The sequence below is a fragment of the Pichia membranifaciens genome, assembly GCF_001661235.1.
Source record: "Pichia membranifaciens NRRL Y-2026 unplaced genomic scaffold PICMEscaffold_3, whole genome shotgun sequence".
In the NCBI taxonomy this organism is placed as follows: domain Eukaryota; kingdom Fungi; phylum Ascomycota; class Pichiomycetes; order Pichiales; family Pichiaceae; genus Pichia; species Pichia membranifaciens.
This window is the reverse complement of record NW_017566984.1, coordinates 158334-178548: the sequence shown is the minus strand read 5'-3', so window position 1 is coordinate 178548 and position 20215 is coordinate 158334. Positions and strand designations below refer to the sequence as shown.

Genomic DNA, 20215 nt, shown 5'->3' with positions numbered 1-20215 from the left:
CACTACTTTGACTTTGGTTTATCCTTGGTTTCTATTGATTTCCTTCTGCACAATAATAATCAAGCTTTGTGAACACAATTGCAGATTATAACTAGAAAACATAGGTAAAAAATGTCCGGATTATTACCACTTGCATCTTACAACTTGGAATTGACTCCATTTTCCCCACAGCCATGTCAATCAGATGATTTCCCAATCACTGTCAGAATCACCTTGGCTTCAATAGAGCCAGAGGCTGTTGACGAAAAGAAGGAGCCATCCACTCTCAGAATCTTGAAGAAGACCGCTGTCTTCGAGGATGGAAGCGATGATGATTCCAGTGACGAAGATGAAGAATCTGATGAAGAATGCGAAGATGATGATTGTAATGGATGTGAAACTAAGGATGGTAAGAAGAAACAAGAAGACGAAGAAGACGATGAGGATGACGAAGAAGACGATGAAGAAGACGAAGAAGATTTAGACGAAGAAGGTGTTGAGGAACACGTCATTTGTACTCTTTCTCCAAGTACCCAATTCCAACAAACCTTGGACTTGACCATCTTGCCAGATGAGGAAGTATTCTTCGTTGTCACTGGTTCTTACACTGTTCACTTAACTGGTAACTATGTTGAACATCCAAATGACGAGGAAGAAGATGATTACGTATACGGTAGTGATGATGAAGAAGATTATGACGATGGCGAATACGACTTGACTCCAGATGAGGATGAAATCATCGACGATGAAATTGAATATGATCTTGACGAGTTGGACAATGTTGAGGACATTGAAGGTAAGATCGAGGAATTGGTTGAAGAAGATAAGAAGTCGAAGAAGAGAGAAATTGAAGAATCTGAAGAACCAGAAAGCAAAAAGTCTAAGAAGGACAAGAAGGCCAAGAAGGAGAAGACTGTAAAGTTCGACAAAGATTTAGAGCAGGGTCCAACTGGTCCAGCTGCAGAGAAGGAGTCTCCAAAGGCTGTTAAGAAGGATAAGAAGGAACAAAAGGAACAAAAGGAGCAAAAGGAGCAAAAGAAGGACACCAAGAAGGAAGAAAAGAAGAAGCCAGCTGTTAAGACGTTACCAGGCGGTGTTATCGTTGAAGACAAGACTGTTGGTACTGGACCTGTGTGTAAGAAGGGTCAAAAGGTTGGCGTCAGATACATTGGAAAATTAAAGAACGGTAAAGTTTTTGACAAGAACACATCTGGTAGACCATTCCACTTCGGGCTTGGTAAGGGTGAGGTGATTAAGGGATGGGATGTCGGTGTTGCTGGTATGGCCGTGGGTGGTGAAAGAAGAATTGTCATCCCTGCACCTATGGCATACGGTAGCAGCAAGCTTCCTGGTATTCCAGCCAACTCCGAATTGACTTTCGATGTCAAGCTTTTGTCTATCAAATAAACTCGTTGGATTGCTGTACTCATCCTGCAACATACATTACTCACTTTTGGGAACGCCCAGTACCTTCATTCGTGCACCAGTATTTATAACTTTATATAGAGAGTATGTAATATCATTAGGAGCATATACTTGATTTATGTCGTCTGCACAGTCATGGAATTAGACTCTGTCTCTCAAACCGTGTAATCGGGAGCCAGTCCGCATTAGTATTTCCAGATCATGGAGGACCTGCATGACTGTCCGAAGTTTGGTAAAGGTGAACAGTTAACGGGAGAAATATAATCATGAAGACTGCACACCCGTGTATGCACCCTTCGTAAACTTTGTGATGGGGTCAATCTTTCCAGATCTTTATGGAGCGGACATTTATTTTCGATTCCCTCCAGAACACTGTAGGCCTAACACCGATCTATTTGTGTCTTTGACTGGTACACGCCGAACTATCATTTCAGGCGGGTTTCCATACCCCAAAGGACTTGGTGTTTTTCTTGATCAAAGAGGTGTCGTTTTTCCTTATGCCTCGGTCAACTATGCTGAAGATGAACTCTTTTGGGTAGTCGTGCTTGTCGATCATGTGGAGACGTCTCTTTTTGTGGTCCTTGAAAACACGGTCGCATCCCTCCACAAAGCACCCAAAAACCGGTTCGCCCTTCTGCAGCTTTATTCTGGTGAAGGGATCGTGGTTCTCAGTGATGTGCAAGTCAAGGAGTTTCGAGGAGGGGAAGTTTCTCTTGCATTCGGTGCACGTGTTTGTGTGGCTCGATATATAGTGCGACTCGTACTGCTTCCAGGTGTTGAACGTCTGGGGCTCCTCGGAGCACAGCGGGGGCAAGCTGCACGTTATAGATGTGTCCACCTTCGACTTGTGTCTCGGCATGCTCTTCGTTTGGCTTGCATCGTCGGACACGTCCTGGACGGCCTGGACGGGCTGTTCCGGGTCCTGGACTTTCACCTGCTTGCTGTTTTCCGCTGCTGCCTCATCGTCAGGGTCTCTCTGTCGTTTTAGTGGCATTGGCGGTGTTCACGAGCGGCGTTTCCCTACTTTTCCAGCTCTCCGAGGCCACAAGAGAATGGGGGTTCTGGAGTAGGAAGCGTCCGAAAAAAAAAAATCATGTTCCTCGCTGCGGAATAGGGCTGCGGCTATTTTTCAGCTGTGTGCCACACGGACACGCCTGTCTTACCGCTGGAAGGCCCCGCAGCAAGTCTCCTTGGCGGCCAAGAATGACACAGGCCCCGAAAAGAGGACTAGGCGGACTGCTTACCCCGTTGCCGGGCTCGAAGCGGGCGAAAACGGGGCAGCAGCCCGACGAGAAGAACCCGTACGACACCAGCAGCGGGTACGTGCAGGGCCCGCTGGACCCGGTGTTTGGCCAGCGCAGCGCCTTCCCTGTCGTGATTGACGTCGCCGGCGTCGAGCTTGGCAAGGAGCCTGCCGACGTGAACGAGTACCTGGCCCAGGTGCGTCTGGAAGCGTGCTCCACCCCTGCGGCAGACGCCGTCGCCAGACCTGCCTGCTCCGACAGCACCGACCCCGACGACCGCGTCTTCTACCGGGCCTCCGAGCACCCGCCCACCGAGCAGCTCGTCGTCCCGACCCCCCTGCTGCACGAGTATCTCGCCGACTTCAACCGCCGCAGGCACGAGTACAACGCCTACCGCATGCGTCTCCACGAGCTCGACGCCATCGACCTACCCCAGTCCGCCCGCGAGTGGAAGCGCCTCGTCTGGGACGTCCGCTGCGAAAAGGCACACGTAGCCCAGCTCATCGAGGAAGACGAACACGTCAAGCTCCTGGTCTACTTCGCCAAGTGGCTCAGCCTCAACGTCAACGACAACTTCCGCACGTGGCTTTTCGGCGTCCTCGACGCCATCGAAGACGTCCTTCTTCCCGCAGAGCTCAGCGTCGTGCGCCAGCTGGGCAAGAAGGCTCTTCGCCAGCTCCACGTCGCCCGCACGCTTCCCGACCATGCTGCCGATGTCGATGTCTTCTCCAGGCTTCTTGTCATTGTCGGTCTTTTCTACAAGCAGAGGGACTTGCTCCGGGACCCCGGGGTATAGGCACCCGTGCACCGCGGGGCAACTCTCTGCGCGGTGGCTGCAAAAAGACGAGACAAGGTGGCGAGCAGCCGGGACGAGGCAGACACAGATAATGCTCAGCTGGAACGGTGTGGCAAAGAGGTGGAAGTTGGACAGCAGGGCGGCAGCAGGGGGGTGGGGCAGCAGAAGGACAGAAGGACAGAGCCAGCGCACAATCGCATAATGGTACGTTGCAGCTGCCACGGGCAGAAACGCCACGGGCGGAAGCCAGAGGCCTCAGGCCGGACCAGCCGGTCCGACAGTCTCACCACCGAGCCAGATACTAACCGCCTCCGCTGGGCCGCTGTCCGCCAGGACGGGCCGCTGCGACGCCGCTCCGCCAGTCAGGAATCCAAAGCTTGCTCAAGACCGAGAAGGACGCACAGGAGATTGTGTCCAAGGCCAGACAGTGTACGTATACGAGCCGAATGCTCTCTGATGCGCATTGAACAGATACTAACACCACACCCGCTCCACCCCGCCCCGTTCGTCGTGCAGACCGTGCCCAGAAGCTGAAGGCCGCCAAGACCGACGCCCAGGCCGAGATCGAGGCGTACAAGGCCAAGAAGGCGGCCGAGTTGAAGAAGTTTGAGGACGAGTTCGCCGGCTCGAACCAGAAGCTCGAGGCCGACGCCGACACCGAGGTGCAGACCGAGTTGGTCAAGATCAAGAAGACCGCCGAGGAGAAGAAGACCCAGGTCGTCAAGTTGCTTCTCGAGTCGGTCACCACCCCGAAGCCGGGCTTGCACGTCAACGCCACCCCTGCCTCCGCCTAGACGGCGTCTGCGGCGGCGGTACCGGCGCCAGCAGCCCCCGTGTCCTGTGTACTATTCCTCTATCCGTATCTGTATACGCAATCAAACACCTGTATCAACCGCCGGATCCCCCTTCCGCCCCATGACCGTGTCTCCCGCGGACGCGGCCCAACAGAACGGCGGAGCCGTCTGTTTTCTCCTGGGCCTGTCTGGAGGACCTGCCTGGCCTGGTTTACCTCGTCTTGAAGGGTCTGCCACACGCCCCGACGTTCCCAGCAAGAACAGACTGTGGTACCCCATTCACACGCCACTGCAGCACCGACGGATATGGACGCCGGCGATAACCAGGTGCCCGAGGCGGTCTACCCCGCAGATGAGCTCCTCAAGTACAAGCTCGAGGACCCTGCCGCCACTCTCGGAGGCGTCTCTTCTCAGGCGCCGCTGGCGGAGGAGGAGGAGGCCCTTGAACGTGTGCACGTTGTGAAAATCAAGAGAAAGTCCCGGCAGAGAGTGCAGACGTCGCACAATAAGCCGTCGACGTTGCTCAGACGACATATCTCCGAGCGGTCGTGGACCCTACGGAACTGGTATGCCCACATCCACTGGAAGAACCTCACGGTGGTGGCCATCCTGCCGTTGGTTGGCGTGCTGCTGCTGGTGGCGCTCCACCCGCCGCTTGTGAAGAACACGTTCTACTTTATGGTGTGGTGCTACATCGTCACGGTGATCTCGATCAACATGCTCTACCACCGGTACTGGTCGCATCACTCGCTCAACTTCTGCAACGAGTCTTTTGTCCAGATCCTATCGATCATCTGCGCCGGCGGCGGAATCACGTCGGCGAAGAACTGGTGCTCGTCCCACCGTGCACACCACCGAAACTGCGACGTCACAGACACAGACCCGCACAACATCAGAAGAGGCCTCTTCTTCAGCCACATGGGCTGGATGATCCTCATCCACCACACCAAGGCTGCCAGGGCAATCAAGGAGAGCAAGCTAGACGAGTTGCCCAACAAGCAGATTGTGCAATGGCAGATGCAGCACTACTTCAAGCTCTACATCCTGGTCGGCTTAATCCTGCCTAGCTTGTTCTGCGGATACTTGTGGGACGACTACATCGGAGGCCTGCTCTACGGCGGCTTTTTGAAGACGTTGCTTGTGCAGCACTCGATCTTCTCCATCAACTCCATAGGCCACACCATCGGCTCCAGACCCTACAACAACGCCAAGTCGCACAGAAACAACTACTTGTTGAGCCTCATAACCATGGGCGAGGGGAACCAAAACTTTCACCACGAGTTCCCCATGGATTACAGAAACGGGTACGAGTGGTACAGTTTCGACCCCACCAAGTGGACGATACGGCTCTTGCAGCTTCTCGGACAGGTAAACAACCTCAAGATAGCAAACCAGAGCACCATCGATAAATCGTACATTCAGCAGCAGCAGAGGGTGTTGGACGATATCCGCTCGCAGTTGAATTGGGGCATCCCCATCGAAAAGCTCCCCGTGTTCACGGCAGACGAGTTCAGGAAGCTGGCACACAGCTCGAAGGACAGATACTTAGTCGTCGTCTCGGGCATCATCCACGACGTGACGCCCTTTGCGCTCGACCACCCCGGCGGAGTGCCTCTAATCAGAGCGTCTCACGGTAAGGACGCCACAACCGCCTTCAGTGGTGCCGTCTACCAGCACTCCAACGCAGCTAAGAACTTGTTGGCCACCATGAGAATAGGCAAGTTGGGCGGCAGCGAGAGCCTATACTGGAAACAGCAGCGGATCGAAAATAAGAGTGTGCCGATCGATAACGATTCTGAAGGAAAGAGAATTGTGCGCTGCGGGGGTCAAGAAACCAGCTTTGGGAAGCTTGGAAGCACTGCTGGGGCTGCATGATAAACCTTGTAGACAAATCTATAATTATGTGCAAAACACAATTTTAACAAAGGTAATAATGATAGCGATAACTCTGGATAATAAAAGTTGGATTTTCTCCGAATTCATGAGCGCACGTGACGCGGCGGCTAAAAGTTCAGCTCCCAATCTTAAAGATCTTAGAGAGCATGTTGTAAGGGAAGATGTGCAGGTCCACAGCATAGGCCGTGCCGATCTGTAGCAACAGATGAGCAGCAACCAAATGGGTAAGCTGAAAAGGAACAGACAGATCAGGACATGCGAATACTGCTACAGTCACAAACTCAAGTGTGATCGGAATTCCCCGTGCAGCACATGTGTTCGGACCAGAAGCGAATGTGTCTACCAGTTCAAGCATCTGAAAAAGGACCAGCGTGATGCTTCAGCAGGAGAAGGCAGGAAAAAGAATTTGAATAAAGAGACCTCAGGTTTGGGTGGGGAACGGGGCGTGAAAGCCAAACCGAAGGTGACTTTCAAATCAAGTGCAAGCAGTACGCCGCTGTATTATTCGAGAGCTTTCTACCCTTTCCTAGAACCCAGTTTGAATCGGATGCTATTGTTTAAAATGAGTGAGGTTGCTGAGCTTGATTTTGAGAGGCTGTGCTCGGACAAAGCGGAGGGGGACGGTTTTCAAAGATTCGGGCTACACTTCTCGATGGGAGAATTGGCGGATGAATATCCAGGAAAAGAAGAGTTTGACGAAATAATCGACTTGTACTGGGATTACATCCACCCCCTAATCCCCATAATTGAAAAGGAGAGGACAGTGGCAAATTATCAGACATTCTGGAACGAGTTCAGTGACGAGGAAAACCCTCAATTTGATATTGACTCGGGTATTTTGTTTTTGTCCATGCTCTTTGCCGTCAAGACAGCGTTCGAAGTAAATGAAAAAAGCCCCGACAGGAAAGAAGAGTTGAAACAACAGAAAAATAACATTCTTAACATATTCGAGAAGTTCAAGCTAGTCTTCGGTCTTATCTCCAACGCCAATCTTTCCTTCATTCAAGCATCTCTGATTCTCTACCAAAGCGGATCCATCTATTACATTGGGATCTTCACATATACCGCGTCGTTGGCAAGACAGGCAGAGTTTATGGGCTTGCATAGAGATCCATTTTTACATGACGTGAATCCGAATAAAGAGCTCATCAAAGACGTTGAAATAAAACGGATAGTCTGGCACTATATCAGATTCTTGGATACCGCAACTTCAATCACCGCCGGTATGTCACCGCACATGATTATGACTAACTCCTCCACGCGATTTCCATCCAAAAGAGACTACAACTCAGAAACTCAGAAATTTGATGGCCCCTTGAACCCTTTCATGATCTTCACCATTTGCAGGTTCAAATGTAGCTTGGTTATGGAAACCATTGCACACTATTTAAACTCGGACTTTTCAAGTGATCAAGAAAAACAACTTCGATGGGAAAGTATAACCAGAACTGTGATGGCCTTGTACCAGGATATCAATGCGTTGGTCAAAGAAATCTTCAGTTGCTCTGGTAATCCCAAATACTCTAACGTGCTTCTCAGATGGTTGGTTTCGAACGCGGCCATCATTGTACATCGTACATATTTGTTGCATATCGTTTGTGATAGAAGGCCCTATTCCCACCAGAACAGAGTAATCCTCAAACCTCTCAACGGGCCGCATGTTGGTCTAACCAACTTAAGTCGAGCAAACTCAAACAGAGAATTTTTTGAGCAAATATTAACTATTCGCATGCCATATCATGGAGCTGGAGTTGAAGTTTCAATGTTACTCTTGTATGAAACAAGTATAAGGGTTGGATTGTCACCAGAATTGAATAAGTTTAAGTGGTTTACGAAGACTGCTAATCCGTTCCAATACATCTATTTCATCTTGCGAGATATTTACCACTATCCGACCAAAGTTTACAACTTTACCCACATTCCGAAACAAATTAGTAGCTTTATATTTGATGATGATCTACTGAATTTTGAAGGAGATGTCCGGAAATTTACGGTGGATATATCGTTGAACGCGTTATATCGTTTAAAAGATGAGTGGGCAGATCCAATCAGTGACATGATGAATTTTTTGCTCGAGTTGAGAAAGTTTATCTACAAATCGGTTGCAACTAGAAATCAAGCTGTGCCAAGCTCTGACTTCAATGCTGGAGGTTGTGAGGTGGAACCTGATTCGACGTTTGAGATGGACAAGTATAGATCGATTTACAACCTTCTTTCAACGTTGAACGAGGAACAAAGCTCCGGGTCAAACGTAGAGTCAATCCCTTCAGCCAAGGACTTTTTAGATGAAAATAGTGGACACTTCTTACCAAGAGACCCTAGAAATAATGATTTCATGAACATGAAATACAACGTCAATGTGGAGCAAAAGGATTTTTTTACAAACAAACTGAACAATTCTCTTAATTCTAATTTTGCTTCAAACAGTCCCCTAGATTTTTCACCAGATTATATGTCTCCTAACACACACAACTCAACTACGTACCAGCTTCCATCTTTCCAGAAGAGTCCCGCAATTTCACCCATCCAAAAGCTGCAGCAAGGGCCCCAACTTTCACCAATTCATTTCTCGTCCGTTCAATCTCCAACACCACCTCCAATTCCATCTATGCAGTCTCCTTATATGCACCCAATTGGTACACTTCCTCCGATGCTTCATAATTCCGGTAGGATTTATACTGGCACAGGAAGGAATGTTGACTTCAATAGGAAAGAGGGTGTCACTTATGATTCCACCGTTCTGACTCATACCCCAAACGTTTCAAACACCAGACTGAAATCCACCATCTCGATGGTTAATAGAAATAGTACTTCATCAACCCCACCCCAGGGGTAGCATCCTGTAGTGAAATGTATTCCACACAGTTGTTAAGCTGGTCTTCTTCCTGTGAGGCTTAGAGATACACATGTTCACAACTTTCTCTTTTTATAAAATGGAAAGATAGAGCTCCACCGGGGCATGTATTATCAATTTTAACGTTAATAGCTACTCAGGATGCAATTCGTCCACTCATTCAGTATCTGAACTCTCGTTATTCATGCGCTTACAAATCAGAGTATATTCAGATTTAAGAAAGATAACATGAACACACATTATAGTACTAAATGTTATCCCGAAAAGACAATTTCTGGACTCTCAAACGTTCCGATTTGCTAGCCGCAGTCGAGAATTTCCGTTTGCGGAATTTTTAATGTTTAGGGAGCCGGCAGCTCCAATTCGTCTTCGACATCCGGCACGATTGCCTGCTTTTTAACTCTATATTGTAGTGTATCATAGACGCAGCAAGCCATGTTTGTTGTTCGTCGTCGTGCACCTTCCACGCTGAAAGTGTTGAGCGGCGGATTTAAGCGTTGTATTGGCCAGAAACAGGGGGATGAAAAGCAGGACTCAAATGATGCCAAATATTTGAGCACTCAAACGCCAATCTTCAAGATCTTTGCCGTTTCTTCAGCTTTTCTTTCCATTGGTTTTGCATTAGGGTTTGCCTTAGCAGACAAAAAGGAGTCCAAGAGGTCCACTACCAAGTTAGAGGATTTAAAGCCACTAGTCTATGCTTCGAAAGACAGAGTTGGTTATGCATTATCTAAAATTGCCAAAATTGTCGGTGAGGAAAAGATAACAGTGATGGACAGTGAGTTGAAACTACATTCCCAAGATCCTTCTAAATTTATTCAAGCCAAAACAGGAGAAGAGCCTTACGCTGTTGTTTATCCTACTACCATCGAGGAGGTTTCAAAGGTAGTCAAAGTTTGTTACGATGCATGCATACCAGTTATTCCCTACTCGGGAGGTACTTCGATAGAAGGACATTATATTCCTACTAGAAAAGGGATTTCTATTGATGTTTCCAGAATGGACAAAATCTTGGATATTCACAAGGACGATTTGGATGTTGTTGTTCAGCCAGGTGTTGAATGGACTTATCTCAATGAAGAACTAGAGCCTTACGGATTGATGTTTGGTCCAGATCCAGCACCAGGTGCTCTTATTGGTGGCATTTTAGGTACAAATGCTTCAGGAACAAATGCTGTTCGATATGGTGCCGCAAAGGACAACATTTTATCTTTAAAGGTTGTTTTGGCAGATGGTACGGTCATCAAAACCAGGCAAAGACCAAGAAAAAGCTCGAATGGCTACAACCTCACCAATTTGTTTGTCGGATCGGAAGGGACTCTGGGTATCATTGTAGAAGCAACATTGAAGCTACATGTCAAACCCCAAAATGAGGTAATTACTTTGATGAACTTTAAAGAAATCGGTGATGCCTCCAGAGCTGTTTCTGAGCTCTTTAAAAATGGTATTAGCTGTAATGCTGTTGAGTTTATGGACAACAGACAAATGACAGCTGTGGCTGAGATGGGTACTGGTGGAGAACGTAAGTGGTCGCCCGATCATTTATTGCTTTTGAAATTGAGTGCAGTTGATGATAGTGCATTGAACAGTATTTTGAGTAGAGTTGAGAACGTTGGGAAAAGCAACAACGCTTTCAATATTCAAGTTGCAAAAGACAAGGAAGAGATGGAAGATATATGGAGGGTCCGTAAAACTTTATTATGGAATTCCTTGGGATGGGCAAAGAAATTCAAACCTAATGCTATGGTTCTACCAACTGATGTTTGCGTTCCGATGTCCAGATTGCCGGAGCTAATTACTAAAACCATGGAGAAGATGGAAAAGGCGAATCTTTTGGCCACTGCAGCTGGTCATGCAGGTGACGGTAATGTCCATGTCTTGGTAATTTTCGAGCCAGAGCAAGTAGCAGAGGCACACAGAATTGTCAACGAGATGTCTACTATGGCAATTGAATTAGATGGTACAGTTTCGGGAGAACATGGTATTGGTGTCAGTGAAAAGAGAGAACTTCTTGAAAAAGAGCTTGGTACTGACACAATTGATTTGATGAGAACTATCAAATTTGCACTTGATAAAAAGGCTATCTTCAATCCTGACCATATTTTCAAAATCGACCCTTCTGAGAAAAGGCATCCATTTGATGACCAATAAAGTACGATAGGGAACCCCTTTGTAAATAGAACAAGTAGAATACGCTATCAGTTTATAGTCTTAATGTTTCAACTTTCAGTTTTCTTGCTGGGATGAGTAGGTTGGCTATACGTGATGTATCGTAACTCAAACTTCTAGATGCACGTCTGAGATATTTTTCACAAAAGGATGCAGCCATTAGATAACACTTAGATAACATATTAATGATTTAGAATAGCTACTCGAAAATTTGGCCAAGTAGTACTGGGTTAGAGGAACCCAGAAAATACGTCTATAAAAAACAAAACTTATCGCAATATCTTCACTACAGCGGAGTACCGACAGAGTGTGAACAACGTTGAACATTGTTGATCTGCACTCAACCCTGAGGGTAACATTAGCTGTACTGCTGTTTTGAATATATGAGCATTGTATACGTAGGCCAAACACGACCTATACATGGGTCTTTCGAAGAGGCAGGAGAGCCCTCACTGTGTCTTCTGAGGCTTCACAGCGACGGAAACTAAGGTGCTCGCTGTCGTGTATATTCAGCACTCGGTGACATTGTTTTCATTGGGTCGGATACGTTATGGGAATGTACATTGCATGTGAGCAAGGGCATTATCATATATACACAAGCGTTTCCAGTATGACAGAGAAGGCATCGGCTTCATTGCAACAACTGCAGGGAACTTTAACGTTGTTTGAATCGGATTGGCCAGATTTACTAAACACGGATTGCAACCCGCTAGATATCGCTCTACCATTGATTGACGAGAATGGGCTGTTGAATTACAAGGACTTTAATGATCTAAGACGTCAATTCACACAGCAATTGCAGCGGGCGGTGAACGCAAACTACATGGCTTTCAATGACAGTATAGGATCATACGGAATTTCCATTGAAACGTTGAATCAATCGCAGGATAGGTTGTCCAACATAAGAGAATGTTTGGACTCTGTGAATACCATGCTAAACTCGCAAGCCAATATATTAGGCGAATTGAATACCAAAAGAATGGAGCACGGTCAGATCTTGAATATGCTGGAGGAAATAAATGACGTTCAGAAAAAACTAACCAATTTACAAGAGTCTGTTGAGAACCGAGAATTTGAGAAAAGTGTGAATTTAGTGAAAGAAATTCAGGAAATTTTTAGTGACAATCGACTTTCTAGCATTGATGGGCTACAAAGCCTACAGCTGAGGTTAAACTCGTCTGTTTCTTTGTTGCTTGATGGATTAATTGACGAAATTGGAAACTACATTTACCTGAAGAACTCATCGAACATCAATGCGGAAAATGCAGCAACCTCCAATAGAATATCTGTGAATAAAGGCTTGCTAGCTTTTATCAAAAAACTCAATGGTAAATCTATTGGTGAAGATGAGGAGCTCGAGATTCAAAATGGGCGGTATGACGAGCTGCTAGCGAGATTCAAGTTTGTTCAGAAATTGAACAAAGAAAGTGAGTGTTTATCAAGCTTGATTGACAATTGCGATAGAGAAATCAAACAGATTATTAAAAGGTCTGTAAATGAAGTCAAAAACAAATTTCCAGCTCAAATCGAACTTAACTCCTCTAGTTTAAGTGACAAGAAAAATCCATTTGCAAGTTTCAACTTATTGCAAGGTTTGAATGGTGTGATTATTAAAGAGGTATTCGAAAGTATTTTTAGCAGAGTCTTGTTTTTGATTCAGAGGCATATAGTAATTTACGAGATTGCCAAGATCAGTGGGTATAAGTACAAAATCTCCAAGATTTTGAGAGAAGTTCAAAAGCAAATAAGTTTGATAATTTTCAACTACGTCATTGATGAAAATCTTTTAAATGATTTGGAAGAGTTGGACCTCAAGTCCAAAAATAAGACAGGTAACACTCCCTTTGATAAGGTTCCAAAACAATTTGAAAGCATTGAGAACGGACCGATGTTTCAATTTTCGAAATTATCGATAACTTCTCTATCTGGAGATCTTATCGATTCTTTGAATAATATTTTTGTTAGCCAAGGACAGGGAATCATATCATCTGAGTTCACCTTCCAAAATAAAATGGACAGCTCGATCTTCATAGGTGTCGATGACGTCAATGAGAGTAAAAAGAACATTTTGGTCCCACCAAATATCTTCAACATGGCCTATATTATTGATGAATTTATCAGCTTCACAAACAATTTACTGACGATATATCCAAGTACCGAGCAGCAGAAAACAAATATGAATGGAGTAGTTGTGTTTTTCAACCAATTTATGGACGTAGTTTTTGTTTCCCAACTTGAAAATTCATTAATATATCAATTTGATAAGCTTTGTGAACATAAGTGGAAAACCGATCAATTACTAGATGCTTCACTTTCTTTTGAGCAGTTCTTCAATAAAGTAACAATTTTATTGGACACTACTTTATACCACAGGCCTTCCTATGTTCACATAATATTTAAACTACTGTACAAGATTAGTGACAAGTTTAAAGATATTCAAGAGACTTTGTTGAAAACCAACGAATCTAAGCTATTGAGTAAATGGATTAACGACTCCAAGCTAAAAATGATTTCAAATGATATTGTCAAAAACTTGCTAAGTAATAGTCAAACGAGTGAAGAGTTTCAGAACCTAGATTCTTTGCAGTCAAAGGAACTAACATATGCCTTATCGATTGGAGGCACCTATATTCCAGCGATGAACCCAAACAACTTTTTGACATTGGAGCGCATGAAGTCTCTAGTTGATTTATTGGCGTCACTGTCTAACGTCCTGGCATGGCTACCAAAGATGAAGCGGAAAGCACCAGAACTCTTTCAAGGAATAGACCTTGTGCAAAAATTGAAAGAAACATGGTCATTAAGTATATTTAATGACAGTGAGTTTCCATTGACTGTGGTTAACCTCGATAATGAGAACAATAAAAGTTTCAAAATTAACAGTAGTGATGACAACAATAAGGATAGCAATGGAACTTATCTGAACAACGAAATTGAAGCTGATATTCAAGGATTCATTGCCCTTGACACCCAATCTGGAAAAGAGTTTGAAGGAATTGTCAACACTTTGAAAGGATTGATGAATGATGTTGAAATCTTGATTAGGTATGAGATCCGAGTGGAATGCATTTGGTGTATGATACAAATGATGGTCAATAAGCAATGGGAGCAACAAGGAGATGAGAGTGTTGATCTAGGGGTTGACAAGTTTTGCGATAAGGTTAACAATATCAGTCGAATCTTCACTAGGATAAGTAAAAACATCATGGACAAGTCGAAGGATGAGATCCGGATCCGAATATTCGGAGGTCTTGGTTTCTGGATTGACAAGTTGAGCATTTTTGAAAGTCGTAGAATTGAAGTGATGGGAAAGAGTGGATGGATGAAGATGATTGTCAACTTAAGAGTTCTACAGCAGGTTATCAAAAGCATCGACAGTGACATCCAGTCTGACTTTGAGATTGGTGGGGGGGTGATGAACGGCTCCCTCAAATACTTCACCCTTGGCATGGGTGGTGAGAGGTTCATCATGAGTATTGAGAAGCTCCAGAGCGAGGGTCTCAGCTTCAGCGAGGAAGACTGGAAGAACCTGATCCGACTTGTGTATAGCGAGAAGCTGAAGAAAGAAGGTGGCGGGAATGTCAGCAAGAAGTACATGGCGGCACAGGCAAGGTTGTTGAAGACCCTGGCGGTGACTATAGCTAAGAATTAGAGTTTATTGACGTGTACGAAGAATAAAAATTATTATTACATAACATGTATGTAACCGTGGGGCTGGAGTGGGAAAATGTTAGAAAAGGTCTCTTAGATGTGTGGGCTCGTGGTCCCATAGCAGGATCAGGAGTCAAGCTTTTGCTTTTTGTACAGGCTGGCGTTGTCGAGTGTTTTCCTCTTCAGGGTGTTGGCGGATCCGGTGGCCTCCTCGAATGAGGTGTTGTCATTGTGGTAGTCATAATCGTGTTCGTCGTGTTCGTCGATGCCTGAGGAAAGGTAAGACTTGGGGCTCGTGTGAGACTTACCGGAGACGAAGTAGGCTACTCCTGCCCTCTCCTCGTCGTCCTGTGAAGCGTTGACATACTCCTCCTCGTCGCTGGATGGTGCAGCAGCGTTGGCGGCATTGGTATTGGCGTTGGCAATGGCGGACGCCTTGCTCTTGAGTTTTTTCTGATGCTGGTGTGGTTTCGAGTAGTACCTGAGGTTGTGGTTGTCTACCGAGAGCGGGGCACGGGAATGCGGGAAGTGGTGGTCTGTCGGCTGGTTGACTGTGAACTTGAAGGACGTGTCTATCCCGCTCTGCACGAGGTTGTCCCTCGGCGGCATCTCCTCATGCGGCGTGCTGGCTGCGGTTTCCGGAGCCATCTCATGTTTCTTAGCTGTGATGAAATGGGACAACTCGGCCAACGAGGAGATGTTCCCGTTCTCGAGATAGGTGGAAATCTCGTTCAGGCAATCCAGGTAGCCCCGTGCAATGAGCAAAGAATTCTTTGAGTTCGAGAGACGATATAAGGCCGCAATCGACCGTGCGCCGATCTTGAACTCGTCCGAAAGCTCCTTGTTGAGGTTGCTGATCGACTCGTCTGTCGGAGAGGACGAGAGCGGCAAGTTGGACGAGAGCTTCGACAAGTCCATTATAGTATGCTGTTGCGTGCTGTTCGATTTGACGGGTTCACTGTGTATTGTGCTGTGAATGGGGGCAAAAACAACACTTTTCTTCTCTTCTTTCTCCTTCTTCTTCTCCTTTTTCCTTCTCTCCTTCTGCTGCCCCTTCATCGCCACAGTTTAGGTTGCATGCGATAGCAAAAAGTCTGGAAAATCCAGAAATAAATAGAAAAAAGCAAAAATGTGAAAAAAAAGTGTCACGTGCTTTTGAGTCGATCGACTTTCTGCTTACGTAAGCGTTTCCTCTGGGCCGTCTCGCGTTTCCTTCCGGATTCGGTAGCGCATACCGTCGGAGCGCGAGAAGAAAAAAAAAGTGTGGTTTTTCAAAATTTTCACGTCTTCTGCAGCGCTTAGCAGTGTAGCCCTGCGTAAATAGCGTGCATGGCGATACGCCGGGTATCGGTAGCTCTAGACTTCCTCGGTCAACCTCAGACTACATGTTTGACTCAGGTCTTTTTTTTCTTCCTTTTTCTTCCCGACCGGGCTTCTCCTTTCTCCTTGTGCTTTTGCCGCTGCTACTGTTCCGGCTTCTTGTTTCTGCTGTTCTTTCTCCCTCGCTACATACTACAATGACTATCGGAGATCCCTTCATGAACGACTCGTCCTCCAACTCGCCAACCATTTTGGCGTCAAACTCGTCGCCAAACACCTCTTTCGGGCATTACAACAACCATGCTGACGCTGCGGGGGCTGGCAACGGCAACGGTAGCAATGGCAGTCACGTGCACTTCAACTCCTCCCCAATACCCTCGACGTACCAACGAAGCCGACAGAAGCTGTCGAACTCGCCTCTTGTCAGCGCCAGCCGGTGCAAAAGAAGAAACTCAGAGTCTGACGACAGGGTGAAGAAGCTAAAGCACTTTTCCAGCACGCCTGCACTCTCAAGCGGGGTTCCCGCGGATCAATTGACACTGCAAAACATCAACCTCGAGGAGTACCCCAAGTTCAACCACCCGGACGGTGGAATCATCCAGTTCACTCCGATCGGAAACATCAGAACCTACATGAACGACTGTAACGTGGTCCAGAGAACCATCGAGAAAAACTCGTCCTTCGATCTGAACCAGACCGACCGTGGAATCGACGGATACAAGCTCTATCTCGGCTCAGTTTCAATGGACTCCTCTCCCTCGAACGAAATTGAAACATATATGAGAAACGGCTACGGCAGCAATATACCCGCCCACAGCTCCCATTATGACAACCCTGCATGCTGTACCTCCAGCTGCTGTGCCTCCAACTTCGACTATGACTGTGACTCGGACCTCGAAGACGACGACGACTATATGAGCTGACCATCGAGCCTTTTTCCTGACTCCCTATTTTTCTCTCCCACTTTCCTTCGCCGGTTTCTTCCACATATCATGGCCCTCTATTTATCAACCTGCTGCTTTTTCTTGGTTTGTTTTTACTTTTATTTCTTCTTCAAAGTCTTTCCTATCCATCGTGCTACATCCACAATGGCATGGTCCCCTCTCTGCCTATGTCGGAGGGGATGTCAGTTGACTGGCAGCAAGTTTGTGTTTGCATCATCCTCCAGCGAAAGCACGGCTTGGGCCACTCTTATTAGAATAAAGGATGTAGCACTGATTATGATCTTTCGCCCTGAGATCCTCATACCCTTTTTTCCTATATATCTCATCCGTTTATATACATATAACTTGATGCCACCAAGCATAAAAATAAATACAAAATTCTTTCAAACATTCGTCCGGTAGATAAGAAGAAGCATACATACCTGGTAAACGTGTCCCCTCGACCCTCTTCTCTCTTGGATATCCAGTTTTCGATCATACTACCATATAATTAATCTCATATTATGAGGGAAAAAAAATCCGAGTTATTAGCATGTGCAAATTTAAAGCAGTAAGTACTATAAGGGCAAAAGGTAAAAAATAATTGTTTTAATGGACGAGACCGGAGTCGAACCGATGACCTCTCGCTTGCAAGGCGAGCGCGCTACCAACTACGCCACACGCCCAGTTATTAAGTTTTAAAAGCCAATGTCATTTATAACAACAAAACTTAAACACTGCTGTGGTTCTAAATTACATAAAGCTGTATGCGGTTATCAGTTAAAGTTTTGTATTAAGATGGGATGAGAAACTGTAGCAAGAAGCACTCAGAAACATATTCATTAGGTAATTACGTAACCAAAATAATACAATTGAGCCTCAACTACTCTTCTTCAAATAAGCTTTCTAAGAGTATGCTCTATTGGCTATATAGTCCGCATTGCGTCATTTATACTACCGTTGATCAAAGCCACAGTAAAAGCAGCCCCGCTGCGTTAGCCGGTTATTAGTAAGCATTTGTAAATTCCCACAAGTTTGTTGGAAATAAGAGAACAGCCGAATCAGTGGGATTGCAACCAAAAGGAGGTCCTATAACGACGTCCAATTAATCCAAATGTGGGCGATCAGCAACTCTTTATCATTTCTCATGTCATTAAAAACCACTCTGCTGGTGAGAGCACTTTCGTAAGGAGCCTCATCATCCATCGTGAGTATTAGATTATCTTGGAATACGTACAGATTTATAATTCCGTCATAGATAGACTATTGTCATTTTGTATTGTCACAATACTGTGTGTAAAGATAAAAAGAACCAGTCTTAGTGAACCGCAAACCACATTTCTGCTCCTGCGTCGCCAGGTGCTAAGTCTTCACCATTTATCCGTGTGCACAAACACAAATTACTGCATCGGCTGAGTGCTTGGCACTTGGAATTTTTGATGCTACCTCTTCTGAGACCCATGGAACTTGTGCGAAAGGTATTTGAACGCTTCCTTTGTGTTCAAAACCTTCCCGCTGTCATCCGTATAAACTATCTCGACAGCTCCTGTTTTCTCCTTGCTCTGTGAGCTTCTATTGCCGCTTTTCAAAGCGTTCAAGACATTTGACACGCCATAGGTGTGGTAGTTCTTTTCCGCCTCAGCCTCTAAAATTGCCTTGTATCTTGAGCCGGCGGCGTTTTCCACCGGCGAATCCTCCTTCGTGAAATCGTCTAGCCTCTGGTACGAGTTAGGCACGTCCTCTTTTTCTAGCGGTTCTTGGGCCCTGAAGTTGTCTATAAACTCGATGCCCTCATCAATCACTTCCCTGTTCTCCTCTTGTTTGACATCTTCTACTGGCGCGGTGTAGAGTCTTTTGTTCTTCAGCATGTTACGCCTTGTTGCACTGAGAGCTTGCTCTAACTCATTTTCCGCCTCGTCCTCGTCATCATTGTCCAAGCGAACAGGGTCAAAGCTCTTTTCAACAAGTTCTGTCTCGAAAACTCGGGTTCTCTCTTGGCCCACGGCAGCCTTTTTCTTCGGCCTTTTGAACTTAGAAACATCTCTTTTCATGAATTTAGAGATCTTCTTCGCTTCAACCCCATCTTCGTCGTATGAAATTCCTGAATGATGCTCCTTGTTTTCATCATCACTACTCTCTATTGTCAACGATACCAGCTTCCTCTTCTTCGAATCAGGCTCCTCTGCCTTCCCGGACTCAAGGTCTGCCAATGAAAAGCTACTGGAACTGCCATCAGTGTCGCCGTCAAGCGACACTAGCTTTCCGGCTCCTTTCTTTTCACTAAATGCCCTTTTCAAGATTTCTTCTCGTTTCAGCTGCACGTTCTCAAAACTTTCGTAGTCCTCTTGATCATCTAATACATTGATATCCTTCAGCGTCAAGACTACTCCGTTCTCGCTTCCAGCTTTTTCTGTAAATGTGGTCTTGTCATGAGAAATGACGATTCCCTCCTTCTCATCTTTGTCAAGGTTCTTCTTTACAGGCTTTTCTTTCTTTTTGAAGCTCAACTTCTTTACTTTCTCATTTTTGATCTCTTTCCCGACTTCCTCGAGCCAAGAATCAAAATCAAGAACCGCGGACTTCCCAGCCGGTGTTACCTTGTCTATTCGATTTAGAATGCCTCCCTTCTGCATCCTTTGCCTCACCATCAATTCGTTTTTCCTTTCAGTCAGATCCGCTCTGACCTTATCAACTTCTTGCGCTTTTCGCCGTTGTCGTTCAAGTTTAGCAAAATTCTCCACTTCTACATCCTCGGTTTTACCTGTTGGTATTGGCCTTAATCCCAGTTGATTTCTCAATCTATTTGTTTCTTCGACGCTTATTCGCACAATTTCAGCATCATTATTTTCTTGAGACTGTGGCTTTTCATCTACCGGAATCAGTTTCAACCCTACTTTTGTCCTCAAGCGGTTAGTCTCTTCGACAGATAGCGACAGCTTCATCCTGAATACGAGCTTGCCTATCAGCAGTATCACAGCGCCCGTTTCCGTCCTTTCATTCCCTTTTCCGTCTTGCAAATGATTCTCTTGTATGTCGCAAACATGCTGTGAAATAACTTCGAATGGCTCTGCCGCGCCGATTAGCCGAGGGCGGTTCACACAACGCCTTTCCCTCGCAGCAGGGAGGGCTATAAATTGGTTGTTTCCACCGCTACTGCCGACCAG

General features: G+C 45.9%; 9 protein-coding genes and 1 non-coding gene across 10 annotated transcripts; 6 read left to right on the top strand and 4 right to left on the bottom strand.

The window, feature by feature from the left end:
* Positions 1-111: 111 nt before the first annotated feature.
* On the top strand, positions 112-1386 carry PICMEDRAFT_34125 (hypothetical protein; the record flags this gene model as incomplete). The annotated part of the gene is made up of 2 exons (XM_019162866.1): positions 112-963; positions 1045-1386. The coding sequence occupies 2 exons, from the start codon at positions 112-114 to the stop codon at positions 1384-1386; spliced, it is 1194 nt and encodes a 397-aa protein (XP_019017379.1).
* Positions 1387-1900: 514 nt separating this feature from the next.
* PICMEDRAFT_26385 (hypothetical protein) lies at positions 1901-2230 on the bottom strand (the record flags this gene model as incomplete). Its single annotated transcript, XM_019162447.1, has 1 exon — positions 1901-2230. A coding segment is annotated over one exon (330 nt), but the record flags the coding sequence as incomplete, so codon positions are not given.
* A 1600-nt stretch (positions 2231-3830) lies between these two features.
* On the top strand, positions 3831-6113 carry PICMEDRAFT_33190 (hypothetical protein; the record flags this gene model as incomplete). Its single annotated transcript, XM_019162805.1, has 3 exons — positions 3831-3873; positions 3961-4184; positions 4710-6113. Coding segments are annotated over 3 exons (1671 nt in total), but the record flags the coding sequence as incomplete, so codon positions are not given.
* Positions 6114-6339: 226 nt separating this feature from the next.
* On the top strand, positions 6340-8970 carry PICMEDRAFT_72346 (hypothetical protein; the record flags this gene model as incomplete). Its single annotated transcript, XM_019164168.1, has 1 exon — positions 6340-8970. The coding sequence occupies one exon, from the start codon at positions 6340-6342 to the stop codon at positions 8968-8970; it is 2631 nt and encodes an 876-aa protein (XP_019017376.1).
* Positions 8971-9423: 453 nt separating this feature from the next.
* On the top strand, positions 9424-11139 carry PICMEDRAFT_72345 (hypothetical protein; the record flags this gene model as incomplete). The annotated part of the gene is made up of 1 exon (XM_019164167.1): positions 9424-11139. One exon carries the CDS (start codon positions 9424-9426, stop codon positions 11137-11139), a length of 1716 nt encoding a protein of 571 aa, XP_019017375.1.
* A 628-nt stretch (positions 11140-11767) lies between these two features.
* PICMEDRAFT_72344 (hypothetical protein) lies at positions 11768-14809 on the top strand (the record flags this gene model as incomplete). Its single annotated transcript, XM_019164166.1, has 1 exon — positions 11768-14809. The coding sequence occupies one exon, from the start codon at positions 11768-11770 to the stop codon at positions 14807-14809; it is 3042 nt and encodes a 1013-aa protein (XP_019017374.1).
* A 125-nt stretch (positions 14810-14934) lies between these two features.
* PICMEDRAFT_72343 (hypothetical protein) lies at positions 14935-15726 on the bottom strand (the record flags this gene model as incomplete). Its single annotated transcript, XM_019164165.1, has 1 exon — positions 14935-15726. The coding sequence occupies one exon, from the start codon at positions 15724-15726 to the stop codon at positions 14935-14937; it is 792 nt and encodes a 263-aa protein (XP_019017373.1).
* Positions 15727-16325: 599 nt separating this feature from the next.
* Positions 16326-17051, top strand: PICMEDRAFT_72342 (hypothetical protein; the record flags this gene model as incomplete). Its single annotated transcript, XM_019164164.1, has 1 exon — positions 16326-17051. One exon carries the CDS (start codon positions 16326-16328, stop codon positions 17049-17051), a length of 726 nt encoding a protein of 241 aa, XP_019017372.1.
* Positions 17052-17664: 613 nt separating this feature from the next.
* On the bottom strand, positions 17665-17737 carry PICMEDRAFT_t75. Its single transcript has one exon. It is a non-coding gene; the product is annotated as a tRNA-Ala (tRNA).
* A 540-nt stretch (positions 17738-18277) lies between these two features.
* PICMEDRAFT_126964 (hypothetical protein) lies at positions 18278-20138 on the bottom strand. The gene has a single exon (XM_019159962.1). The coding sequence runs from the start codon at positions 19991-19993 to the stop codon at positions 18494-18496; it is 1500 nt and encodes a 499-aa protein (XP_019017371.1). The 5' UTR covers positions 19994-20138; the 3' UTR covers positions 18278-18493.
* Positions 20139-20215: the final 77 nt, after the last annotated feature.

Coding starts and splice junctions, on each gene's coding strand:
- PICMEDRAFT_126964 (XM_019159962.1), bottom strand. CDS start 19,993: ATGAAGCTGTCGCTATCTGTCGAAGAGACTAACCGCTTGAGGACAAAA.